Genomic DNA, 23,777 nt, shown 5'->3' with positions numbered 1-23,777 from the left:
ATTAAAAAGTTATTCTTTCTTCTTCTTCTTCTTCTTTTTATTTTTTCAACTTTAGGAGAAGCCATATTTGGTTGGTCATTTCCAATTTTTTAGATCTCTTTGGGCCAAGGGAGCTAAAAGTAACTATGTTAAGTTTAAGTTTTAACATCAAATTTAACTACAAATTACTCAAAAATAATTATAAATACTTTATGTAAAAGTACCAAATGTGACCTAAGTATTTGAAGGAAAGCAGATCTATTTACCATGCCTCAGTTTTTTGTGAGTTTGGTTCGGCTTTTTGAAATTGTGATTTTTGAAAAAGTGGTGATTTTAAAAAGTGCCAATATGAAGATATGATTTTTGAAATAGTTGAATACTTGAATGTTTGATAAAAGCTATCAAAAGGTGCTTTTTGAAAAAAACTAAATCCTCATTTGGGAGAAGGGAATGGAATGGAATGAAAAGAATAATTTTAGAATATTATTCCCTTCCCTTATGTGGGAGTTTTAATAGAGGGAATATAAAGCTCATTCTCTTGTTTGGGAGTTTAAGTGAGAGGGAATGTAATGGGTAGGAGGGAACACTCATTCCTCTCTATTCCCTTAAAACCTCAAATTTTCATTCCCCTCAAAATTTGGAGGAATTGGAGGGAATGGAATTAGGTTTAATGATTTTTTTACTAAAACTCTCAAAATACCCCTATATAGTCAACACTTTATTTAAAAATAGGGGTCTAATAGGAATATTGTCATAAAATGATTTCATTCCATTCCTTCCATGTTGTTTCCAAACAAGATTATTTACATTCCATTCATTTTCATTCATTTCCATTCCTTTATTTTAAAACATCCAATCAAGATTACTTAATTCCATTCCATTTCATTATTTTCCATTCATTTCATTTACTTAAATACATTCTATTCCATTCCATTCATTTTCATTCCCTTATGATCATTTCATTCCATTCCATTTCTTTATGAACTCGCAAACGGAGCCTAAGTGTTGGGCACTTTGGCTAGCACTTATCAAAATTTTGGTTTGAAGTGTAAATTACCAAAAATGACAAATATACATACATTCCATTCCATTTCTTTATGAACTCCCAAACGGAGCCTAAGTGTTGGGCACTTTGGCTAGCACTTATCAAAATTTTGGTTTGAAGTGTAAATTACCAAAAATGACAAATATACATACATACATACATATATATATATATATATATATATATATATAAAGAGAATTTCATTTATTTTTATGGATTCACCTACTTAAATTTTTTTTTTTGCTTTAGTTATTTTTTTTAATTTCATAATTATTTTTTATTACTATCAATGAATTTTTATCAATAGTAGTTAATTCCTTAATTTTTCATGAGCACAAATTCAAAAATGATAGTGCAAATATGATAAAATACATACTAATTCAGTTCATAGTGCATTTATATTTCATCAGCTTTAGTAGTTGATAAAATCTAATAAAATTAGATTTAAAAATAAAATTAAATAATGTTACATATATAATATTTTCACAATAAATTTTAGATAACAAGTTATTTATGGTAAGTAAAAAGTGGCATAGTTCAAATGATAACCAATAACATTTTGCCACCTAGAATTTGTTATTATAAAAATATTATGGACATATCATTATTCTAATTAGAATAATGATATGTCCATAATATTTTTATTCAAAAATTTTTATAAGATTAAACTCACAAATTTTATTCAGAAAAATCTACTCCACCAATAGGCAGGTGACACTTCACTCCAAACAATTAAGTTTCATGCTTCAGAGCATCCACAACAGTGGATCTATAATTTTAGCTATTTAGCACTACCAAAACTTACTTTATCTATTTTACCTACACACATGCTGCAGCGGTGGATCTATTTTAGCTTTCAACACAATAAAATAATATAAACATCACAATAAAATAATATAACCACTACAATAAAATAATATATCCCACTATCCAAAAAAAATCCACAATCATCTCTACCATCTGCCACAGCCACAACCACACATACCCAGCAAGGTAGCAACCACCACTACCACACACCGCAGCAAGGTAGCAACCACCACCACCCCACCATCACACACACCCCACCAAGGCAGAAACCACCAACAAAACATAAAAAAATAAAAAAACCACCGATCACCAACAAACACCAAACCAAGCACAACACCAATAGGAGAAACCACCAACAAATATCGATTGTCGTAACCACCAATTGCTGAAACCACCAATTGTAGAAACCACCAACAAACCAGCAATCCACAGATCATCCCATGCCCACCAAACACCAAAACCACTAATCCGACCACCCAATCACCATACCAACACCAATTCGGCCACCTAAACACCAACCCACAGCCCATCTCATGCCTACCAAGATCCACCAAAACTCACAGCCCATCCGACCCACAATCCCCACGCCACCACCATCGCATCGCCCACGACCACTAGAAACCCACAGATCTCGTCTGGGTCAGTGACGTTGGTGATCGGTGGCTTGGGCCGATGACGTTGAGGTTGGCGGAGCGTGGGTAGGAGACGTTGAGAGAGAGAGAGAGAGAGAGAGAGAGAGGCACAGAGTGACTAAGAGTCTAAGAGAGAGAAAGTCTTTTTATTATTTTAATCAATGGTAGAATTTTTTTTTTTTTTTAGCTCTCAGCTACAGTGCACATCTATTTATAGATGTGCACTGTAGCAAATCAACTAAAAAACTATAACTATAGCTCCACTGCTGGAGCTTGTCTTTTGTGTGTGAGGAGCTAAAATATACCAATATAACTTTTTAGCACCACTACTGTGAGTGCTCTTATAACTCTCCACTTTTTTCAACTTTTTATCTCTTCCCAATTCCCAACAGGTTATCTCTCTTGTTTTACTTCCTTCTTGTTCACTTACCGAAGCCCCTAGCCATGGCCAAATGTTTCCATGATCATCCCGCCACTGCCCTAATTATTTTCATCTCTTTATTGTTTCAAAAATCCACACATGTGAAGAAATGAGCAGCACCAACTACTAATAGAAAATCAAACCCCCCCCCCCCCCCCCCCCAACAAAAAAAAAAAGGGAAACGGGTCCACTGATCACATTTTGGGCTAGGGAACGTAGTTTTTGGGCCCAAATAGAGCCGAACCAAATGAGCACTTTAAGCTTTTACTTACAATGGCGACCACAACAATAAATCTCCCCATTTATTCACATGCTTTCTGACCACCAATCACATTGGGCGGATGACTGCAAAGTGCAAAGCAACGATTATTTTATTTCATAAATTTGAAAACACAAAAAATCTTTATAATTGCATGCTGAATTTTTTTATATAAAAAATAAAAAAGCTACCATTAGAATAAATCATAACAAAAAAAAATGCTCCACAAAATAAAAAAATTATAAACAATATTATATATACAAACTATTTTGTAATATTTTTTACAAAATATTAATATAATTAATTTCATATTAATTTCTATTTAGACTCATCATTAATATTATTTTTTTATTTACTAATAATTATTTATCATATTAATAATTTGTAAAAAAATTTATAAAATATCTTTTACCTCTAACTTTTTTTTTTTTTTTTAATGAATACCGTAATTGTTGCTTTGTATTACTCAAAGCCTTGTATTATACTATAAAAACACTAATAAATATAATATAAAACATAACATCATATACACCCTTACCGAGAAAAGAAAAGAACAGAGAAAAAAGAATCTTTTTCAGGTCAATGTCGCAGTACTAGAATTTTGGATATATAAAAAGTGGGAGTGATTTAGGGGAACCCAGCAATACAGGAGGACCAACAGTGAGGCTTCGCATAAAGCTGATACATATTAGCTCATGGTGAGTCTAAGCTACTTGTTCTGTGTGTTTGTGAGCCTTCTTGATGATGACCCAGTCAGCTGCCATGTTCAGTCCAAGCCAGAGGGAGAACATAAGACCTTGTTTGTATTTGGGGACTCACTCTTTGATCCAGGCAACAACAAGTACCTCAATTCTAGTGTGGAAGGTGGATCAATTTCATGGCCATATGGGGAAACTTTCTTCAACCATTCCACTGGGAGACTCTCTGATGGCCGTATAGTCCCTGACTTTGTTGGTAACTAACACTTCATATTGCCTCACTATAACATGTAGATTGGTTTGTGTACTTAAATTGTGACACTTTTTTCTTTCAATGGCTGCAGCCCAGTTTGCCGAATTGCCTATACTTCCTCCATACTTACAACCAATTGCACATCATTTCACTGATGGGACTAACTTTGCTTCGGCTGGAGGAGGTGTTCTTGTTCAAACTCACCCTGGAACGGTATGTAGATCATTTTCTATTTAAGACTTAGTTATGGGTGGATTCAGCTTCCCACCTTTTTTGTTCAAGAAAAAAAAAGTAGAACTAAGCTCAAAGCATGTCTGATGATGCTGCTAAAGATAAGTGGGGAAATGACATTAAATGGGTTTGTGACCTTTTTCCTGTTTTGAAAAATGCTGAAGTTTGTTTGTGAGATTCCATGGGAGGAATTAATATAGGATAGCACATAATCCAAAAGCTTAACTTATGAATTTGGGTCCAATTTATGTTATAACCAACAAATTCATTACTAATTTTAGTATAAAAGGCTTACAATTATGACAATGAATACAATTATGTAGGATGCACGAGTATGAGTACGATACAACTACATGAGAAATTTTTGAAAAATTATAACATGATACAGCAATTAGGACATTGTTACGACACAGGTACAGCATCTCAAATGAAGTGTCCGCACATCCTAAAGAATTAGTGCCTCATCAATAACATAATATAATGTAGGAAAAAGAACACAAAACCTCCTATGTGGTTTATCAATAAAACACCTCTTTTATCTGTAAACCCGTTAAACATCCATTCAAATGAACAATGAGTTCCTCATTTGATGGCATGTCTAAATTTAGAGTTGCATTTTTACATAAAACAATAGCGTTGGAGATTATGTATTACACACAAAACCTCAAGGAGGCTCCTTGTTATTGAGAAAACAACAGGGGATTTTGTCTATTTTTCTCAATTTTTAAATTACATTTTTGTTGTAGTTGATAAGTTGACACATTAGTCTGTAAAATGTATGCTTTGTTCTTACATCAAAAAATTGAAGGAAAGCCTATTGTCTTTGATGGTTTGGCCTACTAGCTGGATGGAAACTTTGTGCTACATCTGAAAATCATGGAAATAAAAGCACTCTTTGAAGTGGGCAGTTTTACTGAAAAATCACTGATAAACATAGTTAGTAATGCAAGGAAATGTTACTCTTAATAGCATAATTGTCCTTTTCTCTCCAGATAAATCTCCCAGCGCAGCTAAGCTATTTTAAGGCTGTAGTGAAGTCACTAAAGCAGAAACTAGGCGATGTAGAAGCCAAGAAGGTGCTGATGAGAGCTGTGTACTTGTTTAGCATTGGAGGAAACGATTACTTCAGCTTTTACTCGGAGAACCCCAATGCTTCTCAGTCCTACCAAAGACAATACGTGGGGATGGTCATAGGCAACTTGACTGGTGTGCTCAAAGTAAGAAAATCACTGTGAATAAATTATATTTTGGAAGTATTTTACTTCAAAGACAGTATTCAATAAGTTGGTCTGTTTTTTATTTTTAACATTTTTCTTTTTCAGGAAATATATGATTTAGGAGGAAGGAAAATTGCATTTCAGAATGCAGGGCCTTTGGGTTGCCTACCAGCCATGAAAGCAAGGAGTCCCCAACTTGGTAGTGGGTGTGCTGAAGAACCCTCAGCTTTGGCAAGACTACACAACAGAGCTCTAGCCAATGTGCTTAAAAAATTAGAGAGCAAGTTACCAGGATTCAAATATTCAATCTTTGATTACTACAACGCGCTTGGAGACAGAGTGAACAACCCTTCAAAATATGGTAGGCTGTGACCACAACCTGCATATCATGCTTCTGCCTTGTTAGATTTACCTTTAGAGCAACCATGCATTAGTGCTAGGGACAACAAATTTTCACCATCTTTTAGTTTGAAAGAGTAGTGTGTTGAGTAAAATACGTGAACAAATACACTTTTATCTTTAATTACAACACTTTTTACAAGCACTATTATTGCACCAGTGCACACACAGCACTTTTACATTCACACACACTTGACCTTACACCTTACTTCGATACACCTAGCTACTAACACAATGACACAACTACTTCTTTACTTTACAGTGTTGACACACTTCACCTCACTAGCTTCACATCATCTCACTTCACCTCATACCACTTCACTTATCACAAGTGGAAACCAAAGTCCCTATTTATATAAGTTGGAGGTCGGTTAAGTAACTGACATTGAAGCTTCTTGCTTCATTTAATTTCTGCCACTAGAGTTCTAGTAGTTCCTAGGCCATAGCTTTTTAATTTTTTAATTTCTAACCCATGACAGCTTCTAGAGTATCCTTTTTTCTTTGTCTCTTTAGCTTCAGTTCTACAATCTTATACGCTCTAGCTTATTTATTTCTTGTCCAAATCAACTTCTAGAACACTAGTCAAATTGTGGCTCTACAAAGTGATATCTAGGGATTTCCAGAGAAAGAGAGAGAGACGGTGCTTGATGTTTAACATAGAGTGAACGGAAGCTGGCTCAAATCAACAGCCAGACTTTCTATGTGTATTTCATTTATATATAATTACAAGCAAGATATTTGCAAAGGAGATCACGATAGAAAACAGAACAAGCTTATCTACTATACAACTTATCCATATCTATATAGCTAAGGCAATCATATTTGAAACTAAACCATCTGCTATCTATTGTTACTTGGAGCTTTATCTTTATCTTCACTTGGAACTTTATCTTCAATAGAATTTGTTTTACTCTGATCCATATTGCAAACAGTCCCCCGCAAGCTGATGGGGAGGGAATGAACCATCAGCTTGATCCTCAAAGATAAAAATCGAGAAGAAGATAAGCCCTTGGTAAAAATATCTGCTGGCTGGTTATATGAAGAAATATAATGGGCAGCAATATCCTTATTAAAAACTTTTTCTCTGATGAAATGATAATCCACTTCAATGTGCTTCGCTCTAGCATGGAACACAAGATTAGAGGATAGAGACAGTGCCCCAATGCTGTCCACCCATAAGCATGGCATTGTAAAAATAGGAATTCTTAGTTCCTTAAATAGCATTCTAATCCAATATATTTTAGCAATGGCAAATGCCATTGAACCATACTCAGCCTCAGTCCTTGAACGTGCAACAACTGGTTGCTTTTTAGCTGTCCAAGATATAAGACAAGGACCAACATAAATGGCATAACCAGTAGTAGATTTTCTGTCATCAGGACTACCAGCCCAATCTGAGTCACAACAACCATTCAATTTTAGTGAGCCTTAGTATAGTGCAATCCATAATCAACAGTTCCCTTTAGATAGTGTAGGACACGCTTGGCTATTAGATGCACTGTAGTTGGAGCATGAAGGAATTGACATAGTTGATTGACACTATAGGCTATATAGAAAACAGAACAAGCTTATCTACTTACAACTTATCCATATCTATATAGCCAAGGCAAACATATTTGAAACTAAACCATCTGCTATCTATTGTTACTTGGAGATTTATCTTTATCTTCACTTGGAACTTTATCTTCAATATTACTCTGATCCATATTGCTAGCACTTTTTTACAATCATTGATGTGGCAAATTGTAATTCAAACTATCACTTTCATATGAACTCACTATGGACATCATTTTTATTAACACCAATCATAACATTCCACTATAGCAGTTCTGAAAAAATTGTGAAATCATTGTTCCTAAACTTATTCTTATTATAATAAATCTAAGGACACAAAAAATTTCATAACCATTCAAAATAGTGTATTGTGATTGGTACTTAATAAAAATGCTACAATGTGAAAGTGATGTTGCTCCAATCATCATATGCACCTTAACAAGTTAAGGGGGAAAACAATTGGGAAAAAAGTTGTCCCTTACATTGCTCCTACCTTTATCTTTGTTGTAACTTTTTTCCTTTGCCTTTTTAGGCTTCAAGAATGGTAAAGCTGCATGCTGTGGCAGTGGGGCATATAGGGGAATGAATTGTGGAGGAGGAAGAAATGGAACAGAACCATATGATTTATGCAGTAATCCTAGTGAGTATGTGTGGTTTGATGGTGGCCATACTACTGAAACAGCCAACCGCCAGTTAGCTGAGCTGATTTGGAGTGGAGCACCAAATGTCACAGGCCCTTACAATGTGCAACAACTATTTGGACATGCATAATAGTATATCTATTTGTGACCAGTTAAAATCATATCTAGCTTTCTTGTTATGTTTTTGGAGGTAACACCGTCACTTGTAGATGTAAACCACTCCATTTGAATAATATACTCATTTCTATTGCAGAGCCAAAAAAAAGGAGAAATTTGTTAGTATTTCAATTTCTTATGCTTGACCATATTTCACTTAACTTTTTTTTATTTTAACATGATAAATATGTTGACATTTTATAGCAAATTGCAGTAATTGAGGTGTTGAAAATCAAATAAAATAACAATATGGTTACAGAGGGAAATTCTGACAGGGAGAACACTTGAGGGTTCAAAGTCTACTCTCAATGAAAGAATGCACTAGTGAAATCAAAGTTGTACTAGTAGAATTAACCCTAATTCCAATTTGCTACCTCCACTAGAACTCTTCCACAATGGATCTCTTCACACGAACAATCTAGTCCGTGATTTCAAGTACCTACTTGAAATTTCTCATGTGTATATGTATATATTTGTATATGTTGTAGCAACTTCAATCTTTCACCAATCTTCTAATTCTTCAATGTTGTTGGTGATGGAGATATTCACTTGACAAAAAACCCTGAGACCGAAGTGCATATCTAATGCAACTCTCTCCCTCAAAAGCTTAATTAATTCACATTTCACACTTAGAGTTCCCTTATATACTTTAGAAATGTATGGCACAAATGCCAATGCTTAAGTCGATCATGTGCCTGAATCTAGAATTTAAAAATTTTGAGACTCGATCAATCGAATGATGTCAAGATTGCAATCAATCTCAAGTGAATCTCGATTTGTCAAGTGAATCTCAAATCATTTCCTTGTTCCCTTCTTTAAAAACATCTAAATAAAGTGAATTAAACCAATATCAATCCAAATGGATGCTAGAACTAATTGAATTCCAAAAACAAAAAGCTCAATTAGGCGTGACAGTAGACACTAGATAGCTTAAGCCAAGTCCAACACAAAAAAATAAAGGGAGACCATACAACTGACTATTTATCAATTAGTTATAAATTAATACATGTCCCAAAAGTTGAAACTCTAGTAGAAGCGGACGCCATAAGTTAAAACTCACTCAAAAAAAAAAAAAATACGTGTCCCAAAAATTACAATGTGCAACAACTATTTGGACATGCATAATTTTGCTGAATATAACTCTTATGAACAATTAATATCATATCTATCTTTCTTGAGATGTTTTGGCCTTTTGGAGGAAACATGGTCACTTGTAGATGTAAATCGCTCCCTTTTAATAATACAGGCATTTCTATTGCTGAGCAAAAAAAAAAGGAGGAATTTGTTGGTATTTCATTTTCTTATGCTTGACCATATATACATAAATTTCTTTATCTTCATTTAATAACAAGTGATTTTCTAAAAATCATAATTATATGCCTGAGCAATTTTCAATCTTCTTGTAAATCATGGACAAACCATCATGAATCCCCTTGGCAATTGTCATTTGTAGCAAATGTCCTCAATAAAATGTTGTAACTAAGCTGGATGTTCCATCAAAGTTTTTCTTTTTCCTTTTTTACATAATCAACATGTACTACATCAAGTGAAACATAAAGGCTATTGGCAGAACATCTATGGAAATGTTATCAATTTTTTTTTTTTTTTTTTTTTTTTTATTACAGAATCAATATGTACAATAGGAAAAAGGTTATTTTATTCCTATAAATTCCAGGGAAATGTCCTGCAATGAGAAAGCAGCATAAAGTTACATTGATATTTAGACTCGTCTTCTTCTTTTTTCCAAAAAGTTTAGACACAAATTTTTTCACGACTACTGATCTAGGATGCACGAACACAAACACAGTTACAACACAGTGACACGAGTAATTTTGAAAAATTATAACATAAAATGGCAAGTATGACACCAATATGACACTAGTGTACGAGACAAATATAACACGAGTACGGTATCCTAAATGAAGTGTTCGTGCATCCTGACTGTTGATATGACATGTTATAATTGATAGATAATAAAAGTAGTACAAGTGATGGATCCATATAAAAATGATGTTATTTTAATTATAACTTACCACCTTTAACAAGATATAAAATAATCACGAATAAAGTTTTGTCCTTAATATTGCTTCATTATCAAAAATTAGTGCTCTATTTTTGTTTCCTTCTCTTGATGTGTAAAGAATTTGGGTGGTAATATGACATAATAGTCATGAAGAATATCAAAAAAAAAAAATTTTTGCTGAATAATTTTATTTTAATTTAATTGGTAAGCACATCATAACTGTATAGACATAATTCTTCGCATATTTTTATATTCATATATAAAAAAAAAAAAAAAAAAAAAAAAAATTATGCATTAAAATTTCCCTTGCATAAATTTATATTTATATAAAAAAATTATGCATTAAAATTATTGGAAAAACTATGAATTTTATGCGCATACTTTTCTTGACTCAAATATGTTCAGTATTAATTTCTTTAGTAAGCCAATGAAATAGCAGTAAACTACATTCAAATATGTTCAGTATAATTTTTTATTTGTCTTATCCACTGAATACGTGTTTGAAGAGCGTTCTCCATGTTTGGACTGGTGGTGGTCAAGTCTCTTTTCCTTCTTTCTCGGGATATGTGTGAATATGACAATTTTGTCTGGATTTGATTAGCTCAAGAACATTCTTACGAAGAGGAAGAGTATTCTTGAACCATAACTTCGTAATTTTTACAAATATACTTTTAGATCTTTATTGATCTGTTTTTGCTATATTTTTTGTGCTTTTGCCGGTAGAAACGATGAAGTGTGTTGCTGAAGTATAACGGAAGTGATCTCAAGTGGACAGAATAATATTAATAACAAATTTGCTATTAACATTATTTTACTTAAATTCACTATTAACATTATTTTTATCATACCTCTTTTATTGGGATTATAGCAATATTTTGTTTTCACTTGAAGTCATTATTAAGCTTATTTTTATTATTAAAAAAAATTGTATACAATTATAAAAAAACAAATGGGTAGTTATAATAAATCCACCTAAGGTTAAACTCGTTTTCATGTTGCCTACTAATAGTTCTAAAGTGATGCTAATAGCAAATTCAAGTGAAAATAATATTCACAATAAATCATGTCATTAATTAATTATGAAAAAAAAAAAACCTATAAATGGTCATATAATAAAAGTTATGTTATATATTAGTGAATTCAAATGAAGATAATGTTTTACTCAAAAAAAAAAAATGAAGATAATGTTCATGATAAATCATGCCATTAATTAATCGTGAAAATTTCTCCAAAAAAATAAATAATAATAATTGTGAAATAAAAACTATAAATAGTCATGTAATAAAAGTGATGTTAATAACGTATTCAAGTAAAAATAATGTTGCTATAATCATAATAAATTATGTCATTAATTGTGAATGGTTACCCAAAAAAGAATAAGAAAAAAAAGAATCTGCATTGAAGTCATTGTCGCCGTGCTAGAATTTTGGATATATAAAAGGTGGGAGTGTTAAGAGGAATCCACCACACAGTGAGGCTTTGCATAAAAGCTGAGACATATTAGCTAATGGCGAGTCTAAGCTACTTTTTTTGTGTGTTTGTGAGCCTTCTCAACCTAATCAGCTGCCATGTTCAGTCCAAGCCAAATGGAGAACATAAGACCTTGTTCGTATTTGGGGACTCACTCTTTGATCCAGGCAACAATCAGTACCTCAATGGTAGTAGTGTGGAAGGTGGATCAATTTCTTGGCCATATGGAGAAACCTACTTCAACCATTCCACTGGGAGACTCTCTGATGGCCGTTTAGTCCCAGACTTTATTGGTAAGTGTGGGGCCAGAGAATTCGTGGCCCAGGCCCACTCTACATTAGGGCCCAAGGTCTAAGCCGAGGAGAGCTATTGCCGAGGATGCATAATGAAAGCCCAAAAAAGGCCCAAGGATACGGCCGAGGACGACCTTATGCTCAGTACCTCACAAAACGCCTGAAGAAAATGACAAACTCAGTACAGGGGCAGGACAAGGGAGAAAGCTGCCAACATTGTAGTACAGAACCCTGCATCTGACAGGCCCATTCTCCAAACCATGCTATTTAACTTTTCCAACCACCTCCAACCACTCCAGGTATGGATTGATAGGACAGGTCTGCACCCCAGAAAGCGAAACTTATCTGCACCCCAGAAAGCGAAACTTACACGTGGACACTGAAAGGGAAGTGAACATTAGTATAAAAGGGAGAGAGAGCCAAGGGAAAAGGGGTCCCGGAAGAAGGATAAAAATCCTACAAAAGGGAGAAAGGGAAGGATACTATGCTCCTCGGACGTAATCCGAGGACCTAAATCCTACAACCCATACCAATGGAATGCTTAGCCAGTCAAGCCAAGTCCACCCATGTAAAAGCTCCCATAAAAATCACGACTAAACTGCTGACCGGTGACCAAGGTCCTGCCCTTCAAGCCCACTTCTCTACAAATCATATTGTTAGGGCCCTTTACATACGAGCCCAATGTCATTCTTGGGTCGTTAAATTATCGTGTCCCTACAGTAAGCAACACATCATATATGTTACTATAACATGATGCAGATTAGTTTTTGTACTTAATTGTTAACACTTTTCTCTTACAATGGTTGCAGCCCAGATTGCCATGTTGCCTATACTTCCACCATACCTACAACCAATTGCACATCGTTTCACTTATGGGGCTAACTTTGCTTCAGCTGGAGCAGGTGTTCTTGTTCAAACTCACCCTGGAACGGTATGTAGATCATTTTCCATTTAAGAATTAGTCATGGGTGGAGTCAGCATCACCCATTTTTTTGTTCAAGAAAAAACAATGGAACTTACGGCACATTTGGTACATTAGGAATAGTAATGTTTATTATTGGAAGTAAAAGATATTATAATAGAATAAGGGCATGTTCAAAGGAGAATTATTGGAATACTCTGAAAGTACCATAAATACACTCCTCATTCTCAAAAGAATTGTGGATTTTATCATGAATTTAATTAGTAGAATTCACAATTATGTAAAATGAGAGAATATGCATTTATGATACTCCGAAAGTATTCTATAATTACTCACATTCAAAGAATGTATGATGATGCCACTTCATATAAGTGGGGAAATGGCATTAAATGGTATTTACCCATGTAGGTAACTTTCCTTCTGTTTTGAAAAATGCCAAAGGGCATGTTTGACAAACTGTAAAAGGCATTGTAACATAATAATTTTTTTTTTTTTTTTTAAAGACTTAGACCCCTATCAAACACTGTGTTTAACCAATTTCAAGGCCAGGTTGTTAATTAGATTTATTATGAAAGTTTTAGGTTAAACAAACAAGCATCAATATTATGCACAATAGAAAATTTATTTGACCCAGAAAACCTTAAGAAATAAACTGTTCCAAAGGAAAAACCTTGGGGGAGTTTATCTAATCAATCCCAAGGTAACAGTTTCACTATAAAATGGAGATTTACAATCAAGAATAATCTTATTCATAGTAAATCTAACTTTAGTTACCAAATTGAGATCTGAATCCCACAAACTTCCTTTACAATGAACTGCAATAATGTGAACCTCCAATCCACGCACTTCAAAATCCCATTTAGCACCTTTGATTATAAGAATGAGGCAACAACTTTCACAACACTGGATCTTGATTTCATTCAAAGAATATCACTGGTATAAGATATGAAAGAGTTTTTGGTACAGAAACCCAATATACAAAATAGGAGGCATAAGAAGCACCTCTCTCTCTCTCTCTCTCTCTCTCTCTCTATTTATTTCGTCCTATAGAGTCTCTTTTATAGTGTAGAATAAATGGCATGAAACCCTAGTAGATTAGACAATGAGCTAGGCTTTAAAATATGCAAACTAATCTAATTCACGAATTTCGATTGGTCGAACTTCAGTTTCGATTAATCGAAACTGTTAAAAATCTGGTTCCTTGAATCAACTATTTTCCTGTCCTTGCACACTAAATACCAATATATTGAGCATTGTCTAATCAATCCTATAGACTTTATGAGCTATATTTAGACAAGTTTGTGTTCACGTGTTAGCCAACAAAACTACATAAGTATAGAACCTAATATTTTTTTATATTAAAAAAAAAGGATTGTAATAATAGTTATTTTTATTTCTATGGTTTAGCTATTTTATAGTTTGGTAATGTTTTTATTACATGGAATAGTCATTATTTATAAACATTTATTCTTAAGTATAATTATTCCTCTTTAAAAGTGTTATAATAACTATTATTTAGTAGGTTAATATTTGTGACTAGTGAAGATGTATCCCCACATGGCCTACAAACACTCATTCACCAGTCACAACTCGCCACATGGCGAGTTGTGGCACAAAGTTGTGCAATATTTGGTGGTCCTAGCACAACTCTTAATATATTTCCAAATATACAAACTTTTCATACAAACAAAACATTTATACTTTTTTTTATTAAAAAAAATTATAAATATTCTTTTTTTAGGAAAGATAATTATATAAATAAGATAGTTTAAACTTTATCTTAATTGTAAAGTGCAAACTATACCCCAAAAGTTTGAGGGTGTTTGGATTTTACACCCTAAAATTTCAGTCTTTCAGAGTTTGGATTTCATCCCATAAAATTTTATTCCTTTTGCATCAATAGCCCCTCCATCCATATTTTCCATTAAGTGCCACATAAACTTGCCATGCGTGTTTAGTTTTTCCAATAAAATGATGCCCCATCATTTTTGTAGCCTAAAAAAAATTAAATAATGAAATAATTAAATAATGAAATAATTAAAAATGACATGACATAATAAAATAACTTGGCATCATTTTATTAGATGAACTAAACACACATGACAAACTTATATGGTACTTAATAGAAAATATGGATGTATGGGTTACTAATGCAAACGAAATAGAACTTCATGGTATAAAATCCAAATTCTAAAATTTCAAAATGTAAAATCCGAATACCCCCAAACTTTAAGAATGTAGTTGTAATTTAGCCTTATCTTAATATTACAACTTACAACCAAATATATGAATAAGTTTAGTTGCCATAACAAAAAAATGTTTAGTTATACATTACAACACTATTTATTTTCAGTAATAAAGATTATAATTCCTACTGCAATCATCATTCAATATATCAAACATGCCCAAAGTTTGTTTGGGAAATTATAATGGAGGAATTTGCTGGGTTATAAATTGACCCCGGTTAATTAATTCAATTATCCAAGTTGATTAATTAAGTTAAATTACATGCAAATCGTGAAGACACAAACAAATAACCAAATAAACTAGAGTGCAACAGAAAATAACTTGACATGGTAATTTGTTGACTAATGAGGAAATCTCTCACAAGGCAAAACCTCACCAAGTAATTTTCAAGTCACCACTCCCATTAATCACTAATCAAGAATCAAGCGGTTACAAATACAATGAATCTTACAACTAACTTGGACTAAAGTACCAACCTACAATTGAACCTTCACTTTAATCCCCAATTGGACTTGATCTTGTAATGACTTATTCCCTTTACATGGATCCCAATACGTGACTAACTCCTTTGCTTGATTCCAAGTACATGACTAACTCCTCATGTACAACAACCCTTTGATTGTTGTAATTGATTTGCAACAACTTTACATAGAAACACCAATAAAATCTTCAATTTTAAGTGCTAGAGACTTTGCTTGGTTATAGAACCCAAAGACGCATAGGAAACGCAACAAGATCTCTTTCTTTTGTAGGAGGAGGCTAGGGTTTCAAAATGAAAACCTTATGAAACTTTCTAGGGTTAGCTCTCTAGGATTAGGGTTTTCTTTCTCTCTACCTCCTTATTTATATAGGAGCTTAATGGGCATTTTAATGAGCTCTCCTATTCCAATAAGGTTTTCTCTCCTAAACGTATTAGGTTTACACAAACCCATAAACAAATAGCCAATAGAATTCAAACATTGCAAGCTATATTAAAAATCCCATAAACTCGATAGATCAAGAGGTATCGAGATAGGTATCGAGCTTCATTAAATCTCAATAGATCGACAAGTATCAAGATAGGTATTAGGACCTGCAGATTTAACTTTTCTTGAGTAATCTTCATGTCTTCAATGAAACTACTTGTAATGATAATCTTGAACCCACTTTGATCTACCAAATTACAAGTAAAGTGTGTTTTGTCATAAAATATGCTAATATAATATGATCCTAACAGAATTAATTTAGGACACTACTTAACTATAAAGGTTAAGCCTATGAGTTTAGGTTCAATTATACTTATTCAATAAAGTCATTATTAATTGTACTATAAACTGCTTATAAATATGATAATGAATGTAATTGATGTCACATCAATAACATAAAATTAAATAGAAAAAAGTACTTTTTAAGTACACAAAACCCCTTGTTAAAACACTTGTTTTATTTGTAAACTATTGAATATCCATTAAAATAAACGATGAATTGTTCATGTGATAACATATATCTGTATTTAGAGCTGCATCTTCACATAAACCAACATCATATGTGGTCCTGCATAACACTCAAAATCTCAAGGGGGTTTGGTGTTTTAGGGGAAACAACAAGGCATTAGTGCATCTTTTCCTATTTTTTAATTCATCTTTACCTTGCCTTGATAAGTTGACATATGTCTCTAAAATGTATGTTTTATTCTTTTATATATATGAAAAGTGTTACTTCTACAACACTTTAACAATAAAATCTTATATAGTAAGTTATTACTAGTTTTAATTACTTAAATTATTTTTTACTGGTAATATCCAATAATAACCTGTCACTTAAGATTTGTTGTGAAAATTTTGTGAAAATGTTGTGGACATAACATCTCTCTCTCTCTCTCTCTCTCTCTCTCTCTCTCTCTCTCTCTCTCTATATATATATATATATATATATTTATATATATATATATATATTTGGCGGTTGGCCTACTTGCTGGATGGAAACTTTGTGCTACAACTGAAAATCACGGAAATAAAAGCGCTCTTGGAAGTGGGTAGTCATGCTTAAGAATCAATGATAAAATATAGTAATGCAAGGACATTTTACTCTTAATTAGCTTAATTTTCCTTTTCTCTCCAGATAAATCTCCCAGCGCAGCTAAGCTATTTTAAGGCTGTAGTGAAGTCACTAAGGCAGAAATTAGGTGATGTAAAAGCCAAGAAGGTGGTGAAGAAAGCTGTGTACTTGTTTAGCATTGGAGGCAACGATTACTTCAGCTTTTCCTCACAGTACCCCAATGCTTCTCAGTCTGAAAGAATAAAATACGTGGAGATTGTCATAGCCAACTTGACTAGTGTGCTGAAAGTAAGTTAATCACTTTGAAAAAAATTAATTTGAGGAACAATTTTAGTACAAAGACAGTGTTCAATAAGTTCGTCTATTTTTTATTTCAAAATCTTTTTTTTTTCAGGACTTATATGGTTTAGGAGAAAGGAAAATTGCATTTCAGAATGCAGGGCCTTTGGGTTGCCTACCAGCCATGAAAGCAATGAATCCCCAACTTGGTGGCAAGTGTGCTAAAGAACCCTCAGCTCTTGCAAGACTACACAACAGAGCTCTAGCCAACGCCCTTAAAAAGTTAGAGAGCAAGTTACCAGGTTTCAAGTATTCAATCTTCGACTATTACAATGCGCTTCTAGACAAAGTGAACAACGCTCCAAAATATGGTAGGCTGTGACCACAATCTGCATATTATGCTTCAAACAAGTTGGATTTACCTTTACAATAACAATACATTAATGACAGGAACACAACAATTTTCACTATCTTTTTTACAATTATTGACATGGTAAATTGTAATTCCAGCAATATTACTTTCATATGAACCCACTACTAAGATCACTCTTATTAGCACCAAGCATAACACATACCACTATAGCAGTTGTGACAAAATTATGAAAATTGTTGTGTTCTTAGATTTATTGTCATAATAATTTTCACAACTGTTCATAATAGTTTGTTGTAGTTAGTACATAGTAAAAATGGTGCTATGTGAAAGTGATATTGCTTCAATCAAAACTTTTAAGAAGGAAAAAAAAATGGTGAACAAAGTTGTCCCTACTCCCTACCATTGCTCTTACCTCTATCTTTGTTGTAACTCTTTTCCTATGTTTTTATGGCTTCGAGAATGGTAAGGATGCATGTTGTGGCAGTGGACCATATAGGGCAATGAATTGTGGAGGAGGGAGAAATGGAAAAGAACCATTTAAGGTATGCAGTGATCCTGGTGCATATGTGTGGTTTGATGGTGGCCATACTACTGAAGCAGCGAACAGGCAATTAGCTGAGCTGATATGGAGTGGAGAACCAAATGTCACAGGCCCTTACAATGTGAATCAACTATTTGAACAAGCGTAATTGGATCTCTTATGACCAGTTAATTATCATATGCATGTCTAGCTTTCTTGTTATGTTTTTGGAGTTGACACCGTCACTTGTAGATGTAAACCATACCTTTTTAATAATATTTGCATTTCTATTGCAGAGCCAAAAATAGGGGAAATGTGTTGGTATTTCATTTTCTAATGCTTGACCATATATCATATAATTGTCTTCATATTTAATATGTTAAATATGTCCACATTTTATAAACTAGTAATTTTCTCATAATCATAAGTTTGCGCCTGAGCAATTTTCAATCTTCTTATCAATCATGGATAAACCATTATGAATCCTCTTAGCTATTGTCATTTATGGCAAATGTCCTCAGCAAAATATTTTAACTAACCTAGATGTTCCATCAAAGTTTTTTTTTAATTAAATCAATATGAATAAGTGCAACATCAAGTGAAAACATAAAGGCTATTGGCAGAACATCCATGGAGATGTTATCAAAATTTATTTCTTTTACAAAATCAATATGTACTGTAAAGACTCAAAAAACAAACAGCCTAAACCCACTTAGAATAGTGAGGTTTGTGCAGTTCAACTAGGCCCAAATCAATATATATTTGTAAAAAAGTGGATCAAACAAAAAGGAGGGCTTAGCTTGAGGACAAAAACAAGGGAAAAAGACTAAGGATCATAGATTATGTATATATATGGCTTATTACAAGCTTGCCCGAGGAGGCTAGTGAGACATAAAATTATACACTGTTCACGTTCTTCTCTCAATTTTCTTGTTCTAATCCCCATCTTTTTTATACCATTTTTCTAGATCCCCCTCATCAAGATGTTCCCTTCCCTTATATATTTCTTAGCACTTCACATCCTGGCCCCTCATCTCCACCTACCCAAATTCTCATCATGACGCCTGTCTCCTTAAACTTCTGCTAAAGATAGTAGAAGGAGCTGCTTAACTGTGAACTCCACTGTTCAGGTCATTTCCTCATCAATGCAGCTGATAAAGTTATTGTCAGACATTTAATGCAGAGGTAGTATGCTACTTCTCCCTGGAAACTTCCCCTACCCTCTACGATTCTCTCTCCACACCCAGTCCTACCCAATTGGATCTCCCAGAAGTCTCTTATCTCTTCTCCTCTTCTCCTCGGGTGGATTCCCTCCTCGAGCTCATAATACCTTAATAATAATGATAACAGCTCAACGATCCCTTCTTCGGTCCTCAGGCCCCCACATGTACAATAAGCAAAAGGCTATTTTGTTGTTATTAATTCCATCGATATATCTTGCAATGAGAAAGAAACATAAAGTTACTTCGGAATTTTGACTCATTTTTATCTTTTTTCCAATAAGTTTGGACACAATTTTTTCTTTCTCTTTTTTTTTTCACAATTGTTGACATGACTTATTATAATTAGGGTCTTGTTAATGAGTGTCCTTAGGGCAATGGTTAATAAACCATATTAAAAAAAAATTGACATCATTTTCATGAAAAATATAAAAAAAAAAACTATCAAAACAATTAATTATTTTATAAATTCCTATAAAATGTTTCTAAAAATAGCTTCTAAACCATTGCCCTTGGGGAATCTGTTAACATTTCCTTTTTAATTAATACACAATAAAAGCAGTATTAGGGATGCACCCATATCAAAATGATGTTTTAATACACTATAATTAGGTTAGAGTAGAATTTCCAAAAAAAATTGATGTTTAATCATACCTTACACCTTTAACAAGTCATTAAATAAATTATGAATTAAGTTTTTTTTCCCTAATATTTTTTTTTTCCTTCCCTTGATGTGTACAGAATTTGGATGGCAATATGACATTATAGTCATGAAAAATATCAATTTAATTTTAATTCATTGGTAAGAACATTATAACTGTACTAGACTCATCACACGCATTTTACAAGTGCAATGAGGCTTTTTTTATTTTTTATTTTGGGTTTGATGAAATAATGTTTAAAAATGAGATGAGGCTCTTTTTTATTATATTTTTTTTTGAATTTAGCGAAATAATGTTTAAAAGTGAGATAGAGATAGTGTCCTAATTTTTAGGATATTTTTGTTCGTGAGAGTTGATAAAAGTTTAAAAGCCTAAAACTTATGAACTTTTTTAAAAATAATAAATTACACTTTTAACAGATTTGTGTTTTCAAATTTAAAATTATTTAACTAAAAGATAAGGTTATTTTAGAGAGTTTAAGAATTTGTGTGAGGGTATTTTAGTGCACAAAATATTAAAACCCAAGCAAAAAATTCTCTTATTAATAGTATAGATAGATCCAACAAGGAAATCCTAGGTGATCTTTGCTTCACTCCCCCACACCATGAGAAAACATGCAAATGAACCCCACAAAGACATGATTCTTTGCATTTTTTTTTTTTGGGTATTTATATAATACAATTCCTGCATTGAAAGTATTGGCAAAACTATTGATTCAATGCACTTGCTTTTCTTGATTCAAATATGTTCAGTATTCGATTGCTTGGATATAAAAGTATTCACTAGTTTCACATAAGAGTATATTTGGTAGACCATAATAGACAATGTAATGTAATAGTTATTACCATGGTTTATCTATTAAGTAGTTTAGTTATATTTTTATTACAATAGATAGTCATTACTTATGAATAGCTATTCTTTAAAATAAAGAATAATTACAAATTTTAAGAATGGTTGTACGTAATAGTTATTTCTTAGTATGTATAATAATTTCTAAAATTGATATATTTCTAAATAAACAAACTTTTTATAAGTACATAACAATTATGAGAATGAAAATTCATCAAAATAACTAATCTTTCTCTTTCAAATTTCAAAAAGAGTCTGAATTTGGTAAGGACGGGATTTTAAATTTATGTTTTATAATATCTAATAAAAGGTTGTCACATTAGCTTTTTACTTAAAACTCAATACATCCTACCACATATAATAACATCTCAATAAACTCATAGTTAAGTTGGATTTTCAAATGGAGATTAAAATTGATTGAATGTGGTTGTGCTTATTCTTTAATATGTAATATGATGATATGGCATGTTAGGATTGGAGGGGTAAAACTTAGGTTTTACACTACATCTTTATTGAATTTAATTTCTTTCAAAAATATTGTTTTTAAGGAAATATAATTGTATAAGTACGATATTTTCTAAATTATATCCTTGTAAGGTTGAATTTATTCAACCATCTAATTGGCTTTATTCCGTACCAAATTTTCTTGTAATTCAGCATTTAGTAACCCTGTATTTAGGTGAGTTTGATGTAAGGGTAGTGAGTGAGATAGAGTGAAGATTGCTCAAGAGTGTGCAAGAAAACAGAGACTCGTGGCTGGGACTCGCGGGTGACTCGCGGCTGCAAGCCGCCAGACGCAGCACACGTGCCAAGCATGCTGGAAGATGAACAGTCATGCTAGCTAGAGCACTACAGGACAAAACAGGACAACTGGCCATACGGTTAACTCGCGACTGGATCTCGCGACTTGGTCAAGCCGCGAGGTCAAGCCGCGAGCCACCCCTGTTTTGTAAAACATGACGTTTCACATTCCTCTCCCACTCCAGTATAAATACCCCTTTTACCCACGATTGAAAGAGAGCTTCCAGAGAGAATTTTGAGAGAGAAATCCTAAAGAAAAACAAGATTGATTCACCCACAATCTATACCTTAGAGTCTCTTCAATTCCTCAACTCTCTTCCTCTCCATTGTCAAATCCTTGAGAGGCATTATACCAAACCTGGTTCTCACCATCATCATCACTGTGAGACAGTTGTTTGGATTTCTGGGAAGCAGTTAGGAAGGAACCAATCTTCATTGGTTGATGCTACGGTCTAGTAGCGGAATCCGGGAATCTAGAAAAGAAAAAGGTTCGACGCAACCTCGTTGGAGCAAGAAGCTTGGAGGGCTTAGGTGCACTGGGTAGATTAGGCTTGGAGGGTCTATTGCTGTCCTTGTATCCCAACTGTATTTTCTAGTGGATTGTTTACCGCTTGGAGGGCGGCGGAGAGGTTTTACGCCGAGGGCTTCGGTTTCCTCTTCGATAACACATCGCGTGTTGTCTTTGTGTTTGCATCTTCCTTCCTCTCTTTTTATTATCTACTGTGGATTTTATTTTGTTATGGCTTAGATAGTTTTTAACCAATTTCATATTATTGCATATGTTAAGTTTCCGCACACTAGTTGTTTGACATATTGCTTGAATTGGTTAAGTTGTAATTTGGGGGTCTAAACGTTCAAAGGTGTTTTTACACGTTTTTGAACTTTCAATCCTAAAGTTTTATTCTAATGATATAACTCACAACCAAACTTAAGAAATTGTATCTAAGTTTTATCATGTGTGTATGTGTATGCGTGACAGCGTATGTCCATTTCACCCAAAACAAATATTGGTGGTACCAAATACCAACCATTTTTATTTCACAAAATGTGGAGTCACATGGGGGTTCTATACTTCTATGTATGTAAGTTTTTCAACCTTCATTCAGTAAGTTGGTCCTGAAACTTTATGAACATTCATTGACTTCATGTGTTCCCACTTCCCACTTGCTATGAGAAATGGGAATTGGAAAGTCACTCTTGTAGTAGTCAATAATACCTAAATATCTCCTCAAACTTTATGAACATTCGTTGACTTCATTTGTTCTCATTTCCCACGTGCTAGAAGAAATGCGAACCGGAAAGTCACTCTTGTGGCAATCAATATTGCCTTAACATCACCTCATTGCTGGTGTCATCAAGAATACGTACCAATGCATTTTCCAAAGAATTTAAGGCTTCGCTTGAGAGTTCATCAGGGAAGGGAATGAAATAATAATAATAAGGGAATGGAAAGGAATGAAGTGGAATGGAATGTATTTAAGTAAGGGAAAGTAATGGAAAAGAATGGAATGGAATAGAATTAAGTAACCTTGATTGGATGTTTTAAAATAAAGGAATGGAAATGAATGAAAATGAATGGAATGTAAGTAATCTTGTGTGGGAACAACATGGAGGGAATGGAACAGAATCATTTTATGATAATATTACTATTTGACCCCTATTTTAAAATAAAGAGATGAATATATAGGGGTATTTTGGGAGTTTTAGTAAAAAAATCATTAAATCTAATTCCATTCCCTCCAATTCCTCCCAATTTTAGGGGGAATGAAAATTTGAGGTTTTAAGGGAA

At 33.3% G+C, this 23,777-nt stretch overlaps 2 protein-coding genes across 2 annotated transcripts; both read left to right on the top strand.

Moving 5' to 3' along the window:
• Positions 1–3,693: 3,693 nt before the first annotated feature.
• On the top strand, positions 3,694–8,385 carry LOC115954816 (GDSL esterase/lipase 1-like). The gene is made up of 5 exons (XM_031072762.1): positions 3,694–4,097; positions 4,186–4,307; positions 5,318–5,542; positions 5,648–5,903; positions 8,028–8,385. Exons 1-5 carry the CDS (start codon positions 3,839–3,841, stop codon positions 8,264–8,266), a joined length of 1,101 nt encoding a protein of 366 aa, XP_030928622.1. The 5' UTR covers positions 3,694–3,838; the 3' UTR covers positions 8,267–8,385.
• A 3,437-nt stretch (positions 8,386–11,822) lies between these two features.
• On the top strand, positions 11,823–18,625 carry LOC115958072 (GDSL esterase/lipase 1-like). Its single transcript, XM_031076435.1, has 5 exons — positions 11,823–12,078; positions 12,888–13,009; positions 17,348–17,572; positions 17,679–17,930; positions 18,383–18,625. Exons 1-5 carry the CDS (start codon positions 11,823–11,825, stop codon positions 18,623–18,625), a joined length of 1,098 nt encoding a protein of 365 aa, XP_030932295.1.
• Positions 18,626–23,777: the final 5,152 nt, after the last annotated feature.

Source organism: Quercus lobata, chromosome 8, assembly GCF_001633185.2.
Source record: "Quercus lobata isolate SW786 chromosome 8, ValleyOak3.0 Primary Assembly, whole genome shotgun sequence".
Lineage (NCBI taxonomy): Eukaryota > Viridiplantae > Streptophyta > Magnoliopsida > Fagales > Fagaceae > Quercus > Quercus lobata.
Note: the sequence above shows the minus strand (reverse complement) of the source record. Positions and strands in the feature narration are given on the sequence as shown.